Source organism: Pleurodeles waltl, chromosome 8 (assembly GCF_031143425.1).
Source record: "Pleurodeles waltl isolate 20211129_DDA chromosome 8, aPleWal1.hap1.20221129, whole genome shotgun sequence".
Lineage (NCBI taxonomy): Eukaryota > Metazoa > Chordata > Amphibia > Caudata > Salamandridae > Pleurodeles > Pleurodeles waltl.
Window position 1 is genome coordinate 164,434,664 of NC_090447.1, and position 18,658 is coordinate 164,453,321.

An 18,658-nucleotide genomic window follows, 5' to 3' on the forward strand; every position below is an offset into this window, starting at 1 on the left:
TCAAACCACAGTCTCAGCTGACTAGGTGTGGGAACTTGGGGTGCCTAGGCCTTCAGACTGCGAACCATGCACCCAAAACAAAAGCATCTCCGGCTTCACAACCAGCACCAACAGTGCAGTGGTAGGACGGTGTTGATAGTAGGTTCCATCATTCTCAGCAGCCCCATCTTTGTTGCATTCTGTGTGGAAAAGCAGCACTGTGAGAGCTGAGGAGAACAGCTCTTAGCTCATCCTGGACTTACTACCCTACTGCAGGTGTCACTGACTGTCCCCTTTTTCATAGTTGAGGTGCAAACATTTACATACAATTTTATTTGGGTTTGTTTATCTTTAGAACCTTAGATCATAGCACTGCACTGAGTTGCTTTTACTAGAATTAGTGAATTTCAACCTTGCTGCTGTGACAGTTTTATTTATGAGTGAAGAGACAAGTCAGCTGTCTTATTTCGCCTAAATAAGATTTATTTTTCGAGATCGAGCAACCTCATGGGGCCAGATGTACGAAGCATTTTTCAAGTCGCAAAGGGGCCTACTCACAAAGCGGTCACAAAACAATCGCAGTTAGCACCAGTTTCAAACTGGTGCTAACCCATTCGCAAAAGGGAAGGGGTGCCCAGGGGACCCCTTACCCTTTGTGAAAGGCAGAAAAAATATTTTTGCAGAGCAGGCAGTGGTCCCACGGATGCTCTGAAAAAATGGAAAAGAAACTTTTCATTTTTTATTTTGAAATGCATCTCGTTTTCCTTTAAGGAAAACGGGCTGCTTTTAAAAAAAAAAAAAAAAAAAAAAAACTGCTTTATTTAAAAGCAGTCACAGACATGGTGGTCTGCTTTCTCCAGCAGGCCACCATCCCTGTGAGGGCGGCCATTCCAATGGGGTCGCAAATTGCGACCTACCTCATGAATATTCATGAGGTAGGTCATTTGAGACCCCATTGGGAATCACAAACAGTGTAAAGTACACTGTTGTACATCTGGTATTGTGACTCGCAGTTTGCGATTCGCAATACCGGATCCTTGTACATGTGGCCCATGGTCTTTTACATCGCCCACAAGAGAGATTCTTCTACAGTGTGTATCCTGATCTGAATTATTTGAAGGTTCTTTCAGATGTGATTATCATGGAGGCACAGGGAAGAAAAGTAATCGCCTTGGGTCACAGTCATTAGTCAACCCTGGGAGCCAGGGTTGAAACTGTATTTTTTAAATCGATTGTGCAGTTCCAATCCTGGAGGGATATCACTTTCTTTCCCCCTTCTTCCCTGATGATAATTTTATTAGTGGCCCAAGAGGCAAGTCTGTTTTCTTGTGCCACCTACCTAAGTTTTTTTTTGCTGTTATAGATAAGACAACACTATTATCAATTAAACAATATCTGAGAGATTTGTATGGTACACATCCTGAACTGAATTGTTTCAAGTTGCTCTCAAATGTGATGTCCTGGAAAAGGAAGAAAAGTAATTGTCCAGGATCACACCGTTTGGTCAATCTGGGAAGCTGTGATTGACACCATGATCTCTAGGCCATAGTCCTTCAACTAGTTTTTGCCTTTGGTCCAACATAAGCTTCTAACTGGCCTGAGGATGTTATGCAAGTGCATTCAAAATAACCTTTGTATTTTTATAAGGTGAATCTTTAGCACTGGCAACAATCCTCTTCATAGAACAGGTACAACTTGGGCAGAAACAGTGCAAGTTTCCGAACTTCAGAGGACAGGTACAGCTAGGATAGCATCAGCACAAGCCTTTTCCTTCACAGAACAGGTACACACTGGGCAGCAGCAGTGGAAGCTTTGCTTCCTCACAAAACTGAGGCAATATGACAGTAGCAAAGCAAGCGTCCCTCTTTCAGAGAAGGCAATACATGCGGTCCTCCATTTCGCTTGTACCAGATCTGGCAGGGAAGACTAATTCGTTTTCGTTGCTCACAGAATGTGTACAGTTCAGACATGAGTGACATAGGTTACGGACAGATCCCTGGAGTGGGGGCTTAAGTCACTGAGGTGAATGTATGGGTGGATGAGTTAGGGAATATGCAAATTCTAACACCATTCTTGCTTATGTGTTATTCCAAGTCAGCATCCTGAAAGTCCTGCTGCTCTCAGTTGGAAAACTACAGTAGTAGCCTTTACCTAGTAGGTCATTGTTATTTGAGCAGCCTTGTCACAGCATAACTAACTTTGTTCGAGGCAGGCAGACAGGTGCCAACCTCTACGAAAAGGTTTTGACTGGACGCGCACCAGTCGCTGTGCCACCCAAGGTTCGGTGCTTCCCCTGTGCAAAAGGCTGAGGGCCTCCAGTGCCCACAATTACTTCAGCTGTATAAATCTAATCATTTAAATGGCAGCAAAACAAGACTACAACACTCAGACTGCTTTATACTTTAACCGAATACCAGGACTGGAGCCGGCGCCTGTAATGAGCCGAGAAGGTGGGGTTCGCCCCATTTCCATAGAATTTCACTTGCATAATAGGAATAACACGCACCAACAAATGACGAATGGACGCTTCACATTTCCTGCACTGCAGTGGAAACATGTCGTTGACCTGTAAGGATACCTGCTATACTAAAAAGAGTTCCCATATGAATCCACCTGAAAGGTCCCTCCTGATTGGTCATGTTTGCATCGGTTTCCACTTGGTGGCGCTGCCTCCACACGAAAACCTAAACACACCAACTGTGTCGCTGTTTATGTTCCACTTCTCCTGTAAAGTGCGGTTGCACCTTTTCCTCCTATTGTTGGGTGAAACCCAAATGCAAATCCTTGATCCCGTCAAAGAGTTGTCATGCGTGCCCTGTGTTTGCGGTTCTCTATTTAAAGTTTGTATGAGTTAGGAAAAGAACAGAGAGGTTTGTTTGCCTACTGTTGTTGCTGAGAAGGATGGGCGACAGTTTTCTCTGAGGATGTGGAGGTGGTGTGTTGACCTCTGGATGCCCTTTAATCAGTGCTAATCATCGGTGCCGGTGTTTTATAATTCTACCTTAGTGATGTATTGTTTAATAGAGGCGACGAATTGCTCTTATGTGAAACAGAGCTTAACATTGCCTGAGTTTTATACTTATACACAAGTGATGTATTGCTTAATAGAGACGACGATTGTGCTAGCAACATAAGTACTTCAATGTGCTGAGAAATATATTACATCTGCTTGCTCTAGGTTGAACGTTGTTTGTAAAGATGCCATCGTGGTATTAAAGCTCACAAATCACTTGCAATTATTGAAAGAAAAACATATTCCTGGGGCAAAAAACATATTGGACAGTGGAAAAACATCAGCAAGCATGGATACATTGCGAAAACAAAGTTGATAGAGTTAGATTAAATCTGACAATTTTTTTTTTTTTTTAACTTCCGGCAATCGTTTAATCCTCTGTGCTAACAGTTAGTTTTGATTCCCTCAAGGATCAACAAATTGGGATCTGGCAATGACTTCGAAGTATTCTTTCAGCGACTTGGAATAGCTTCGGGCCGGGCACGTTACACAAAGAATCGGGTGAGTTTGTTTTTTTAACCAAACTCTTTACTCAGAATGGGGAGTTATTGCCTGTCCGTTGCTGTGGTGCATGTCCCATGATGCTCGATAATTTAATCACTATTGCTTTTTATACAGAGATTGCGCCTCACCTATGTCGTTTGTAAGGGCTTTAATTATTATTATCCAGCAAAAACTGACCTAAAAAAATCTGAAGATGAGCGGAATTTATTGAAATTTAAACTTGTGCTAGGCAGACCAGGGAACATATCAGTGGTAATCTCTTCACTCACTTTCCAATTTTCCAACAGGAATGTTTATTTTTTATTTTTTAGCACATTTATTATTATCATTATTACTGTGATTATTAGCAATAGTTGTATCTTTATTTTACACATCAAACACTCCGAGTAGCATATAACAACACAATATGATGTCAGTCCTACCTGACAACACTGATGCAGCCCTTAATAATGCGCATGTAGCTGGCTGCAGACAGCCTTCTTACCAAGAACCAGGGGACATCCAAATAAGAGAAATGTCCGTCTTTTATATAAATGCCCTCCGAAATGAAATAAAAAAGCGCTGCACTGACAAAGCCAGTAGGCTTGTTAAGTGCATTTGATGTACAGCGAAGGTGGTAATGTTTATGACAATTACCGAATGGGTTGCTTTTGATGATTTTTGCATGCTGCTGATTGTATGGGTTTTGTGTACAGGTCGTTGTAGGAGTGGATCTATTTAAGGTTGGAGTGTTTTGTAAAGGGATGCATCAGTGTTGCCAAGTACAATCTTCTTCCTGTTTTTATTATGTGCTATTCAGAGTGTTGGATCTGGGAAATAATGATAATAATAATAACGGTATTAATAAGTAATATTACAAATAATAGTAAATAGATAAAAACTTAGTGCTGGGGCTAAACATTTTCGTGGGACGGCTTCGTCACTACCGTCTGCCAGTGGTTACCACTGAGCAAGTTTACCCCCTCAAGATGTGCTGCCGCAGGCCAATAAATGACACACAACTTTTTCCACTTTGTGTTCTTGTCCTTTATTCAGTGCAGTGCATCCTATTCATTGAGACAACACTATGCCACAGGAGGCATAAAATAACCTCCACGGTTCTTTTCTTTATTGGCGTCCAGAACATTAGTCCTGAAGAGAATCCTAGCCACTCTGTCAGTCCGCGTCAGTGATCATTAGCACAAGTCCTTGCTGAGGAGACCATGTAACTGCATTTCGGTGACTCTTTAGACCAAGGCTTGTTACCATTACAAACAAAAGTTTATCTCCTCTTCGGACAATATTTATTCAGCATGCCACATTCTCTGTAGTTATTTTGCTAACCAATATACTGTGTTTGAGTATGTATGTATATATGTGTGTGTATATATATATATATATATATATATATATATATATATATAGATGTATGTTTGTGTGTGTGTATATATATATATATATATATATATATATATATATATATATATATATATATATAGATGTGTGTGTGCCCATCTGATTGTGCTTTTTGTGATTTGGTGTAAATTCATTCAGTAGTTTTGAGAAATTGATGGTAATAAATAATGGTATATTTTGGCAGCTGGACTCACAGGAATCTCGAGAAACTCTTGCGGGAGCTCCAATTTAAAAATGCAGCATTCTGATTGGCTAGGGGAGCTTTATTACCGTTGGGCCATCTCACTCCCTCTGGAGTCAGACTCCAGCAAGAGCTAGTGCTCTGATTGGCTGCCTGAAACATGAGAAAAATTTTGCTAGCAGCCATTACAGGATTCAGAGACTTAGGGCCTGATTCAGAATTTTTGCAAGTTCCATTATATCCTATGGAACTTGTAAAATGGCAGACAGGATATTCTCACATTTCTGATGGAGTATCTCAATTGCCAAGATCGTAATCAGGCCCTTAGTCCTCTGTCTTGAAGTTGTTAAAAAATAAAGATTTATCGTATAAAGGGATTTAAGGGATAAAAAAAGGGGACAGGGCTAAAAAATAAAACAGGAAAAAAATGCTGCGATCCCACAAGACTCTTGCAGGATCGGGAATAAAAATGACAGGTGGGCTGCATTTAAATGCCTTATGCCTGGGGAACCTACCCCTGGGACTGATTTCATATAGATAAGGGGAAGCTGCATGCCCCCCCCATCCCCACACTTCCTGAGCCTCCAAAGACCCCAGGGAGCCCATCCCCAGGGCTGAAAATGGTTTATATGGGGAGAAGGGGATGCACAACCCCATCGCCAAGCCTCAATTGGGGCCCAGGGGAGCCCACCTTTGGGGCTGGAATGTGAGAAAATGAAGAGTGCTCCAAACCTCGAGAGGCCCGGGAAGCCGATCTTTCGGGCTGAAATTTAAGATAATAAGGAGGGTGGTGCACGGTCACCTCCCTGATCCCCAAAAAAAGGCCCCAGGGGCCTACCCCTGGGGCCAATTTTGTAAAAGGAGTGGGACCACATGCCCCCCCCCCTTCCCTGAGCCAATAATACCCCAGGGACCCTATCTCCTGGGGCGGGCTAACAGGCTATGTCCTGGGGAGCCCATCCCCAGGACATAGCATATCCCTGCCCACAGGAATGGAAACAGAGAAATCTGTGTTTGCTCTTGTATGACTGAAGCATTTTTAAATCTCTTGCCAGGTGGGAGCAAACATTAAGTGCACTCCACGCGGGCAGGAGGTTAAAAAATGTTCTCTCCCTCTGGGAGCAGTCTTTTCATCTGTTTCCTGCACTGAAGGTGGCAGGGAAACCCAGATGAAAACATTGCACCAGTCTGCAGGGAGCAGAAATAGAAGCTGCTCCCTGTGGGAAGCAGCAATTCCAGCTCCCACTGTATGCGGGAAGGTGGCATGGGCCTTAGGGCTTCCCCTACTGCCTCCAAAAACATTATGATGGGTGACACAGGGTGAGGTCCCCAGCACTGAGGTCAATACATGGGGTCCCCATGGCTGAAAACGGCCTGGGGAGGAGAGACATTTTCACCCCTCCCCCTGAAAACAACACCTAGCCCTCTGTGATGGAAACCTCACGGCTGAAGTCAGCTCGAGGAGAGGGGTTGTGTGTCCCCTTGCCATGAAGATTATGGCAGGCCCAAGAGGCGGGGGTACCTAGGGCCAAAATTGGCTTGGGGAGGAGGCTGCATGCTCCCTTCCCCTTAAAAATGATGCCAGGCATCAGGGGAGGAGGTTCCTGGGCCGAAATTGGCCCAGAGGGGGAAGCCACGTCCCCCCTCTCAAAAGACCTCTGGGACCCAGGGGATGGGGTCCCAGGGCTGAAATCGGCCAGGGGAGGGAGGAGGGCTCTGTGCCTTCCTTCCACTCAAAAGCACACTGGGGCCCTGGGGCCTGCTGGATAGGGTCACGAAGGCCAAAATCAGCCCAGGGAGAGGTGGCCATGTGCTGCCCCTCCACTTTATTTAAGAGTGGCCCTAGGGGATGGGGTCCCCAAGGGCCCAATAGGGCTCTGTGGTGTGTTTCTTATACAAGTTACAGTGTTTGAAAACAGTGTGGTATAAAGTAAACCTTCTCCATATAGTGAGCACTGTTTACAGTACCCACTTCTCTACTGATATCAATTTCATTCTTAATGAAGGTTTGACGAGTTTCAGGTGTTTGATACAGGTAAAAACTGTCTGTAGTAGGTAATTTTTTTGGAACTGAAATTCATTATTTTTAGCATCTCCGCTTTCTCTGAACAGTTGTATAAAGATTAAACACCATACTCAATGAGGGTTTCCTTTATATCTGTGATGGATTGTTAATGTGAACTATGCTAGCTGTAAAATGTACATGGTCCATGTTGCACATAATGCATGCTTTCTACACTAAAATTGTTGCATTTGTGATGGAAGTAAGGATGACTGATGTAATCCTAAACTATTTTGTGCTTACTGTCAGGCCTCTAATGCCATAGTAATTTGAAGACCAATATGCGTAAAAACAAAGCTTGGATGATGTCTTCAGTTATGTCATTAATGATGTAATTTGTGATGTCATCAGTGATGTCATAAATTATGTCATAGAACATGGCAGGTCGCAAGTTATAGTTAGTGCTGCTAACTATAACTGGTGAATCTCTGTATTTATTTTAGTTTTAAACGTTAATGTTGTCCTTGACAATATATATATTTTATGAATTACACAGGTGGCATTAGCATCTGCATAATAATGGTTAGGTCAGATCATAATTTTTACTGAGATAGATTTTTTGTTTTATTTTGTAACTTTGGTGCAAATCACCCAATCTTAAAGAAACCTTCCAAAGGAAAAGTGCATCCACTTTTGTGTTTTTCACTGATTGCAAATTCCATGCAGATCCATCTTGTGGGGGCCAAAGATAAACGGAGACTCAAAAGTGACATTTCCGATTTTAACTCTCATAGGATTTTGCACTTTTCCATACAAAAAAAACGTCTGGACAGAATTACATTAAACTTGCCATTTACATATAACTCTGCTTGGTTTTGTAGAAATCTCTTCAATAGCTTTTGATAATTTACAATAACATTTAATTCCAGTCTCGGTATGATGAGCATACATTTGAGAGATATGTCGACTGTTAATGCAGTCCAGTGAGAACAGCTGCTTTAATTCCACATTCCGCACTCCATAGTTCTTCAACAGTAGTCCAATTGAAACCCTTCAAAAAATAAGGAAAACAAGTTCAATAATGCATCTCTGAAACTAACATGCTGAAAGTGCCTACAGATAGAGCTCAGTTTGGGTGAGCTTTAGCTCTCAAGTCACATTCGCCCATTGTTTGTTTTGGCATGATGAAGACGAACAACACTTGTTGGTATAGTGGGCCACAGTGAGAACCACATTCATCTCAAGCTTTCCTGGAAATGCAGTGAGCAGTGACATAGACAAAGCACTTCTGTTTGCCTTCACTGAACTGCCCTAAAGCAGAGAAAGAACACAAATGCACACACTTCGGTATCGCTACACCCCTCAATAAAATACCAACGTTTCACAATCAATCAATCAATCAATCAGAGTTTATAGAGTGCAGCTACTCACCCGTTAGGGTCTCAAGGCGCTGGGGAGAAGGTTGTAGCATGTACCGGAGGTGGATTAAAAAACTGGGGAGGGAGGTGGTTTGTCTAATGTGGATAGGTAGGGTGTTCCAGGTGGTGGCGGGGAGGTAGGAGAAGGAGCGTCCTCCTATTCTGGTTTTCCTGATGTGGGGTAGTTCTGCGAGAGAGGGCTGGGCTGAGTTTAGGGTCCTGTAGAGTACATGGAAGTTGAGTCGCTGGTTAAGGTAGGCAGGTCCGGTGTTGTGGAGGGCTTTGTGTGCGTAGGTGAGGATTTTAAAAGTGATTCTTTTCTCAATGGGGAGCCAGTGCAGTGTGCGTAGGTTTTGTGAGATGTGGCAGTGTCAGGGTAGTTCAAGGATCAATCTGGCAGCGGCATTCTGGATGTTTTGCAATTTGCGGGTGAGTTTTTTGTTGATTCCGGCATAGAGATTGTTGCCGTAGTCCAGTCTGCTGATGATGAAGGCGTGTATGACAGTCTTTATATGCTCGAGGGGGATCCATTTGAAGATCTTTGGTAGGAGGCGGAGGGTGCAGAAGCAGGTGGAGGTGACTGCATTGATCTGATGGTTCATGCTGAGGTTGGGGTCCAAGATGGTTCCGAGGTTGCGGGCATGGCTGGTGGGGGTGGGTGGGTTTCCAAGGGTGGGTGGCCACCAGGAGTCGCTCCATGCGTTGGGTTGGGAGCCCAGGATGAGTACCTTGGTCTTGTTTGTGTTGAGTTGAAGGCAGCTATCTCTCATCCAGTTGGCGAAAGGTTTCATACCCTCGTGGAAATTGTGTCTGGCCTTTTCTGGTTCATTGGAGAGGATGAGTTGGGTGTCGTCAGTGTAGGAGAGGATGTTTATTCCATAGCTTCTGACGATGGTGGCTAGCGGAGCCATGTAGATGTTAAACAGCATGGGGCTGAGGGAGGATCCTTGGGGCACTCTGCAGGTGGTGGGTGTGGGTTCTGCGAGGAAGGGGGCAAGTCTCACTCGTTGTGTTCTTCCCGAGAGGAAGGATTGGATCCAGTCGAGAGGAAGGATTGGATCCAGTCGAGGGCCTTGTCTCTAATTCCGGCTTTGTGGAGTCTTCTAATCAGGGTCTCATAGGAGACTGTGTCCAACGCTGCTGAGAAGTCAAATAGGATGAGTGCCACCGTCTCTCCCCTGTCTAGTAGGGAGCGGATGTCATCTGTTGCAGGCAGGAGGGCCGTTTCGGAGCTGTGGTTTGACCTGAATCCAGAATGGGAGATGTCGGGGATGTTCTGGCTTTCTAAAAACGTGGTGAGTTCGCTATTGACTGTTTTTTTCTATGGCTTTTGCAGGAAATGGAAGTAGGGAGATGTGCCTAAAGTTTTTGAGGTCGGTGGGGTCAGCCGATGGTTTCTTGAGGAGGGGGTTGATCTCGGCGTGTTTCCAGTCATCGGGGAAGGTGGCGACAGCTAGTGAGCAGTTGATGATAAGGCGATGGTATCTGCAGCTCTGTTGAAGACATGATGGGGGCATGGGTCCGTGGGGGCCCCGGAGTGTATGGACTTCATGGTTTTCAATGTATCTTCAGTAAAGAGGGGTGTCTAGATGGAGATTGTGGGTTTGTTGGTGTTGGTGGTTGGACGAGGAGAGGCAGCAGTGTCTCGCCATCTGCCCATATCTAGTGGCAAATTTGAGCAGGTGTTTGTAGATAGATGTGCACTATTTCTTATGGCCCAGCAGTTTTTTTCCTCAGCAGACTTTGTTCCAGAGCAAGAGAGGGATAAGCACATAAGAAACAAGCATTGGCAAGGCCAATAGATTTCGCCTCTACGAAATCTATTGATTTAGTCAATGTTTTTAGGCATGTTTCTCTAAACACAAACATTTTATAGGTGCACAGCTATGATGGTCTAGGAACACACAAGGTTATCGTATTTCTTATTACAAAATGGTGTGCAACTGTCAACCAGTTTGTAACGTGCTGTGTTGGTTTAATCTACATAAAACATGAACACAATGTCTATGACGTTAATCTTTCATGTGTATCGGATGGTAAGCCATTGGGCCAGATGTATTCAAGATTTTTCAGGAGAACATCTAGAGGTAACTGTAAATACAATAGGTCTGGATCTATATATTGTGTCACATTTGTGCACGGCCACACATACACTAATGTCCTATGTCAAAACGTTCATTACAAAAATATCATAGCCATAATATGAACTGCCGAACATGGGTGAGGCAACGTACAGATTTACTATTTTTAGCCCCAAACTCAAGGACCTCGAAGATATGTTGGTATGGTACCTCTAAATATAACACACCTAAAGGCAAGATATTCTGGTTATGATATTCTTGGAACACATATTTAGGAGTTAATTTCCCCCCACTGCACTATCCAAGGTTAGGCGTTCTAGCCAATTTTCACCAACTTGCGACTATAGCACTGAATACCATGATTAATCATTTTCTAAGCATTAAGTTAAATGACACACATTAGCCATTGTATGGTGGTTACTAGCAAAGAGTCATGGAAGGCTTAGGATGATGTCAGGAACCTAACATCTGGCAGCTGCGAGCGTTCAGCTCACTAAGCTATCCTTTGGCCCAGCAGTCTGACATACCACCTCTCTAATTTCAATACCCATTCCCAGTTACGCTGGCTTTGTGCAGGAGTCTGACCCCCACAGAAATAGGTTGTGTGTACACACTACATCGTCAAACTACTTTACATTTGAAATCTACGAACTTCAAGAATATAGCATCTATAAGGCTGGATCTATCATTGTAAAGAAAGCCCGTTAAGCAACATTGGTATCAAGGAGAACCCGTATTTAGAGACGTATATCTAAGTCTTAGAAGGGTAGCCCCCACCTTTTACACTAAAGTCATAAAAATGTTGAAAAATAACCTTAAAACTTGTAAACGGATGTTACTAGCAGTTCTCCATAAAATCGTGTTTAGCGTACAAATATACTTGATAAATGGTGGCCACACTGAACTGTTGAACTCAAATAAGAAGGAATAGTTTGGAGCAAAACAATCACTACTCAAGCTTCGAGTGTGGAATTTTAAGAAATGTGGGCGGAGCTACACCCATATTCATATATTATTTAATAGACGTGCAGCAGCAGAGCGCTTCTTGACCGTCGGGTGCCTTAACTGAGTACTATGGGAGAGGAAGTCACAAGCAATTACAATCTGGGTGCCGAGTATGTGGCATATGATCCGGTCTTTCTGCTGGATCGATATCGGAGCAGGAGCCCCAGCTCTGCGTGAGGCTGACCTTTCTCCTTTCCCACAGGTCAGACCTTCTTCATCAAAAACAGGTCATGGCATCTTCATTAGAAGTGCTGCCAAGAGCAGCCAATGGCTCTGTGTAGCGCCAAGAGTAACTACCATCTTAAAACAGTTCTAACGTGGTGCCAAGCTTGGCTAATGCAATAAATCAACACCCAATAAAATGCAAAAAGAAATTACCATGCTGAAATGGCACCGCATTTAGCACCAGTAGCAGCCCCTGGCTTGACCCGGTCACCCCAATATAGCGCCCAGATCAACCACTAGTTTAAAACTGCATAAAATATGTGGCCATGTAAAGCCATTGTAATAAAAACTATGTTACTGTGAACCAGAAATGAACGAAAGGGGGAGAGAGACAGGCTTGTACAGCTGCCTATTGCCATGTACCGGTCCTTTTATGTTAGGGAAGCCTGCACAGCTGCTGCCCGAGCCACACCTGTGTTCAGCAGACATACTACGATGAAATGGCAGCGCATGTCATTGTAAACAAGTGGGTGGTTAGAACATGCTGCTGCCACTTGCAAAATAATACGCACAGAAAAGGCAATTCGAGGCTGCCTGGGGGAGGAGACACCAATGACAGCAACATTGCATGTAGCGCCATCACAACGCTTGAGAGCACACAGGCTACAGAAACACGGAGCGCAAAGCAAAAGTGAAAACAAAAGAAGTACCTTCAGAGTGGTGCCACAGAGGAAGGACACTGGCTAGTTTCCAATTAGAAGTGACCGGAAGGAGTACTTGGTCCAGACGACGAAGAAGACAACAGGAAGTGAAGCAGAATGACCTGGAGACGGCGTTCAGGCCAATCAGAAGCAGGTACATCAGGGTGACGTTGGACTAAGTCAATGGTAAGTTCAGGTAAGTAGGGGCTGGTTCCAAGCCCCTTTTAGTTTTTTAGTTTTTTTTAAAAAATAACAGAAGATTTCACAAGCATGCACAGAAGCGTGCATACCGGCGGAACCTAAAAAGGACGGTGGAAAAGAAACAGACAAAAATCGAAAAAAAAGTAGAAATCTGGACTGGAACATGCAAGAATGAGGTAAGGAGGTAGGCAATGACTTGTGGATTAAAGACACACGGGGGCATTTAATTCTATGCATTTTTGATATTCAGCACCTCAGATTTTAATACCACTATCTGCTTGCTTCTTTGTAAAAGTTTGCGTCCCAGCACTTATTCTTTTACAAATTAAGCACTGCCTGTATCACAAACCCCAATTTCTTCATGGAGCCTCACAACCTGAAATCAACTTATTTCACATCAGAACTCTATCTTTCTATCAAAACCCATCAACGTATATCCCTGTAGACTGCAGAGTAATAGAAAAGTAAAGCAAGCTGCAGCCTTCAAAATGTCTAAACATACGTGAAAGGTAATTCCCAGAGTAACCTAGAGCAAAATGTCAACAGTGTTTTGTACACATTTGTTTGTATTGTGAACATAGAGATGATGTGATTTTTTTGAGGGGTCAGATAACATAGGAGCTTGAGGAGTTATATCAACACTAGCATGAGAACTATTGCCCAAATGGATCTCTAAAAAGAATAAATCAGGAACTTTTATAGCTTTAATCTTATATTTGGTACTGCTATAGAAAGGTGTTCTACTCAATGCAAGTAGGCTTTAATGCTGAAGTGCCTTGAACCATTGTTCACATGCTTTCCACAGCTGCATTGTACACCCACTCCCCAACTTCTCATTCCTATTTGGCTGTTAGCCTGCACCTCTTATCCACGGTAAGATGAAGTACCTACTCTGGACTGAGTAGGCAGTGCTTAATTTGTAAATAAAAACGTGCCGGTGCCCAAAGCTCTCCTCTGAAACACGTGCCTGCTGCAATTAAATGTGCGAGCTTGGAATACTGAGGAGGAGTAATCCTGAAGCCATCTTGGGCATCTTTTACAGCCAATCCCTGCTCCTTCAGCTCACTCTTGCAGCTTTCTGCTTTCTCCCTTTATGACACTTTTTCATTTTTCTCTTCCTTTGTCTTTCCCATACCTGTCTTTTGCTCACAGGAAATGCTTGAGGCAGAAAAATAAGGGGTGGCCCTCAAAATTAGGTGCTGGTGCCCCGCACCGGAACCCACTGGCTCAAATTAAGCCCTATAAGTAGGTCAAACGAAGAATGGGTGGTTCCTTTGAAGTTAATTACATGGATTGTAGCTACAATATTAGCATCAGAATCAATTTACCTCAGTTGTCCTATGTAAGAAAACAGTATAAATGACCACAATATTTGTACTAATTTCACATTCAATGCACAAATGTGTTAGACAATTTGGAGCAGTAACACCAAAACATACAAAACAGAGACTTGGCATAGTCAATATTCATATTTACACAAATCACATGAAAATGCATGGGAAAGTGGCACAGTGATCGAATAAAAAAAATGTGCACAGATAGCGAAGTAACAATACAGCACAATTAGCGAGTTATATCTGTACTTAATTTTTTTAGGTCTTGTACTGCAGAGACTGGGGTATGTGATGTATCACACTGAATCAACCTCAGAGTGACAGCCAAGTTGTAACAATGGTTGACATTTTAATCCCAGATAGAGGAGTTGGAGAAAGGTCATCATCAAGATGTCTCATGGACAATGAAGGGAAAGATACCAGTATTAAGGGGAATACTATTTTGAAAGAGAAATATATCCTTTGGCATATGTACAATTCTCGAAGAACCAAACAACCTCCTTACACCCCAGAGATGTGCATAGGAGACATGGGGAACAGGGTCAAGACTGATTTGCATATGGCTGGGTCCAAACTGGGGTGATGTGGCAAGCAAAATAATGATGGATTAAACCCAGATCTGTAGTGGGGGGGAGTGTTTGAAAAGGTTTACCGCACCATCCATAATTTTATTTTGTTTTGTGATATTGCTAGATGGTAAGCACTAGCTGACAGGTTCCTGCTGGTTGCTTCCGTAAGGCACCTCCTATTTTTTTAAGAACATTTCACTCGCTATGTAGGCAAGAGGGTTGTCTGTCCCTTGAGTCAGTATGTTGTTATGTATTCACCCCTGTTTTTTTATTGACTCTGAGTTTCACTAGAGCTGGGACAGGTTCCCACAGTTGCCTGGAACTGCAGGAGCCATCTGACATTCACCAGTTTTTCTGGGGTGTCGGACATTAGGGTTGTTTTATTCTTTGAGCCAGTTAGTGAGGGAGGGTGCTCCTTTGCCCTTTTCTTCACTCTATAGCCCCCTTTTCTTGTGTGTTCAGGAATTTACAAGGATTACAGGAATATTCAGTTCACAATATAGGAGCCTTTTGAGTGTAGAAGATTCAAATCTCACAAGGACACCAGGAATCAAAAGTGCCTCCAAAGGTAAGGAGGACCCGTTGTTTTCACCCAGCAACAATATCAGGAAGCTAAATAGGACCGAACGGCCTTCTAGGAGAAAGATTTCCATTAAAAGAAGCTGTGCTGAAGGCTCACATGCTCAGGTTACAGAGGGGTCTCAAACAAATCGGTGCTGCTGCATATCAGCAGAAGGCAGTGTGTTCCTCACTGTAGCAGAATAAGGGCTCGGTGCATGGACACAGGAGTTCCACTTCTAACTTCTGCCAGGCAGCCACGTGGAAAAGCAGGCCCACTTTCACCAGTCCTACTTCCTAGATTTGAATGCAGCAGTTGACTGCAGAAGGTCTATTTGTTCTACTGAGCCTGTTTCATTAATGGTGAGCCTGCTTCCTACACATTTGGCATTTGTTGTGTTGCTTGCAATTCTGATTCAAGCATGTGAATTAATGAAAGATTCAGTGCTGGAGAAGAAATTAGTTGCATACCTCTTACTTAAGTTCTCCAGTGACGGCATATTTCCAATATTCCTGTGCCACCCTTCTCTTCCCGTTTCAGAATCTCACTAAATATTTAGTTTCCTAACACTTGTGCTAAGAAATCTAAGCTAGCATGAACTTTATGGAGAGTAGAGAGCTGACCACTTGGAGCCAAACATGGCCAACGGGCAGCTTCATGAGTTTAGAGGTGAAAATGTCTTTAAAAAATCAACATCAAGTAGAAGTTTGCAGAGGATGATTGGAACATGCTGGTGGGTGTTAGGGGGGAGAATGATTAATGTTGAGGAAGTGCTATGGACATTTCAAACAACCAATTCTTGGTTTGAAATAGGTTTGCAATTCTAAACATCTGCATAAAGTCACAAATGAGAAACAAAGAAATGCAGAAAATGTATCTTACTGCAATAACATCCCTATCAAATAAATTACAGTGACTCCGCAGGAATGTACCAGTACATAAAACAACACCTTACCTAAAAGCTTTCAAGTTCCAGGCCAATCAGTTGAAGGCCTGGACTGCACTCACAAGATCTTACACTTTCCCTGCTTAGCCTGCTGCATTTCTTCATTGTTATGGAGATATTATGACAGAGATGCACAAGGAGGTTATAAACTTTTAAGTTATTAGAATGTCACTTTACCAAATCTCTCCCATTGTACATTCGACGGGCATTGTGGGTTGCCTGTGATAACAAGTAACCATACCCTTTTCAAAAGACCCTCAATTATGGATTTTCAAGCACAATGACATTTTGAATTCCCCTGTGTCTAAGGCAAAATTGAGAACCATAGGATTTGTAGGTTATTCCTATGAGGGGAAATAAATTACAATTAAAACAAACCAGGCTAAAAGAGATATTCTTCCAGAGAAGATTGTAGACAAGAGTTCAGAATCATATTTGACAAAGATGTAAGATGCCATTGAAGACAAATCATAGTTGCAGTCGTAGTTCCTGACCTAGCTAGAATGATGAATGGTTGCTTGGCAAAACTGACAACCCTTTGGAGGGTGACTAGGCAAATACTGCTGTATTAGCCAAGATACTGACGTAATAGTCAGGACTAGAAGGAGGGGAGTAACTGATTGTGGGTAAGCAAGTGTGATAAAAGGGAACACAAGATTTACATTTTAAACTCTTTTTGGAACTTAGGGAAGAACAACAGTTTTTTCCAAAGTTGTAAGTTAATGGAAAGATTTGTGGGGAGTGTAGATTAATATTTTAAGTCAATGGAGGAGAGATGTTCTTCTTCTGTCACTAAGCACTTGTGCAAGTAGACAATATGCATTGTGTTTGTTGAGAATAAGCAAGTGATTTACATCATGAATGAGGTGCATCCTGTGATATTTTAACATTTTTATCTTCTAAATCAACACTGTGTGGAAACTCTCATTTAACATACTATTTGATTGAAAAAGTTGTTGAATAATATGAAGAATAGAGCAGGGATTTTTGAGTACAGTTCTTTGTGCCTGTTGTGGAACCCAAGACGAATTTCCTCCAGGCCTCCTACATCATATTTAAAAAGTCATCCCAAAGAGGTCCTTCAAGATGAAAATACTAATGTTCTTTGTTTTTCATAATGCAACCTGAATAATTCATTCATATAATGAGTTCAGTATAGCTATATTTCCTTTTATCTTTAATGAGTGATATGCATTTTTTCCGAGGAGCTTTGTTTGTAGTATGCATTGAGGTGAAGCAGTACATGACCTAGTGTTTTGTGGATCAATGCATTTGCAATTGGGCAATTTGGAGTTATATAAATGTTCAGTTTTACATCTTATTTCACAAGTGAAATCCTAATGACAGCTGCTCCTTACATTATTGAAGGTTTTGATAGCTCCCAGACTTTTTAAAATATATCTGGACAATATTTTTAATTGTGTCCTTTTCACCTTCTTTTCAGAAAGAGAGCAGATTTAGTGCCTATCCAGTTTATCACAGTGTTTATGAAACCTTTGAGATAGTGGACAAGTTCTACGACCCAACCTTTAAGAACCACCTGGCTGTGGCTCAGGTTAGAGGAGGTCTGGTTTTTGAACTAGCCGATTCAACAGTTCTGCCCTTCAGCTGTAAGGACTACGCCACAGCCTTGGACAGTTATGCCAACATTATCATCGAACTGGCAAAGAAACATAAAGAACAACTTGAAATGTACAAAGTGTCATTTGGTATGTTTTTAATCATGCTTTTTATTGTGTGTTCTAATTATTTTTGTTTTAAAATTCTGAAATATGAAGGTATTATTTTCTTGTTATGTTCTGTTTTCTTGGTGGAAAAATGTACTTTATTTTTCTATGAGAATCTCTTGTGCTCAGTATATAACAGCATTAAGTCATTTCAGTATCAGTTACAGAATTAATATTTTTCATGGCACTACAAGTTATATTTTTTGTTTATTTATGGGGTCCGGAGTACAAATTATGTTGGCTGTGAGTGTTAGATACACACTACATTATAACAGCTTTAAAAACTTTCAAGTGTTACAATGTTCTGTCCAACAAATGAATATGGAACAGTGAATGAACTGGATGCTTTTGTTTGTTGTTTTATAAAATGTAATTATAAGCTGACCAAAGGCATCACTTCAATCGAAAAAGACAGTTTATTAAGATAATACGCTGAATGAAGCATGTAGAAAAATAACATTGCAAGTACATAATCTAGCACTAAAACAATATCTCAAACTGCACACGTCTAATATGCAAAAAGATGCATGTAATGCAGAAAACCCATAATAATGCATACTGTTAGAAATGGGGTCTCTAGTTGGCAGTGCTTTGCACCCTGTCCAAGTAGGGACCTTCACTCTAGTCAGGGTAAGGGTGCTACACAACTAAGATAACCCCTGCTCACCCTTTGGCATGAGACGTCAGCATTATCTCAGAGGTAATGTGTAAAGTATTTGTACCACACAAATGAACACAGTGAAACACCACACAAGTACTTTTGAAAATGATGAGGAAGCAAAGACGTTGCACAGAGTCAGGGAGGTAACACAGCTGGGTTGGAGAAATATAAGTGTGCATGGCAGTTTGGCTGGCCATGCTGACGTGCACTTACAGTG

General features: G+C 42.3%; 1 protein-coding gene across 2 annotated transcripts in view; it reads left to right on the forward strand.

The window, feature by feature from the left end:
• The window catches only part of LOC138249850 (glutamate carboxypeptidase 2-like), a 477,831-nt gene that overhangs the window by 347,213 nt on the left and 111,960 nt on the right, over nucleotides 1–18,658 (forward strand). For both annotated transcript variants that reach the window (XM_069204011.1, XM_069204012.1), the window contains exons 15-16: nucleotides 3,403–3,493; nucleotides 17,498–17,762. In XM_069204011.1, coding sequence (XP_069060112.1) covers nucleotides 3,403–3,493; nucleotides 17,498–17,762 — 356 coding nt within the window. The remainder of the gene's footprint in view (nucleotides 1–3,402; nucleotides 3,494–17,497; nucleotides 17,763–18,658) is intronic.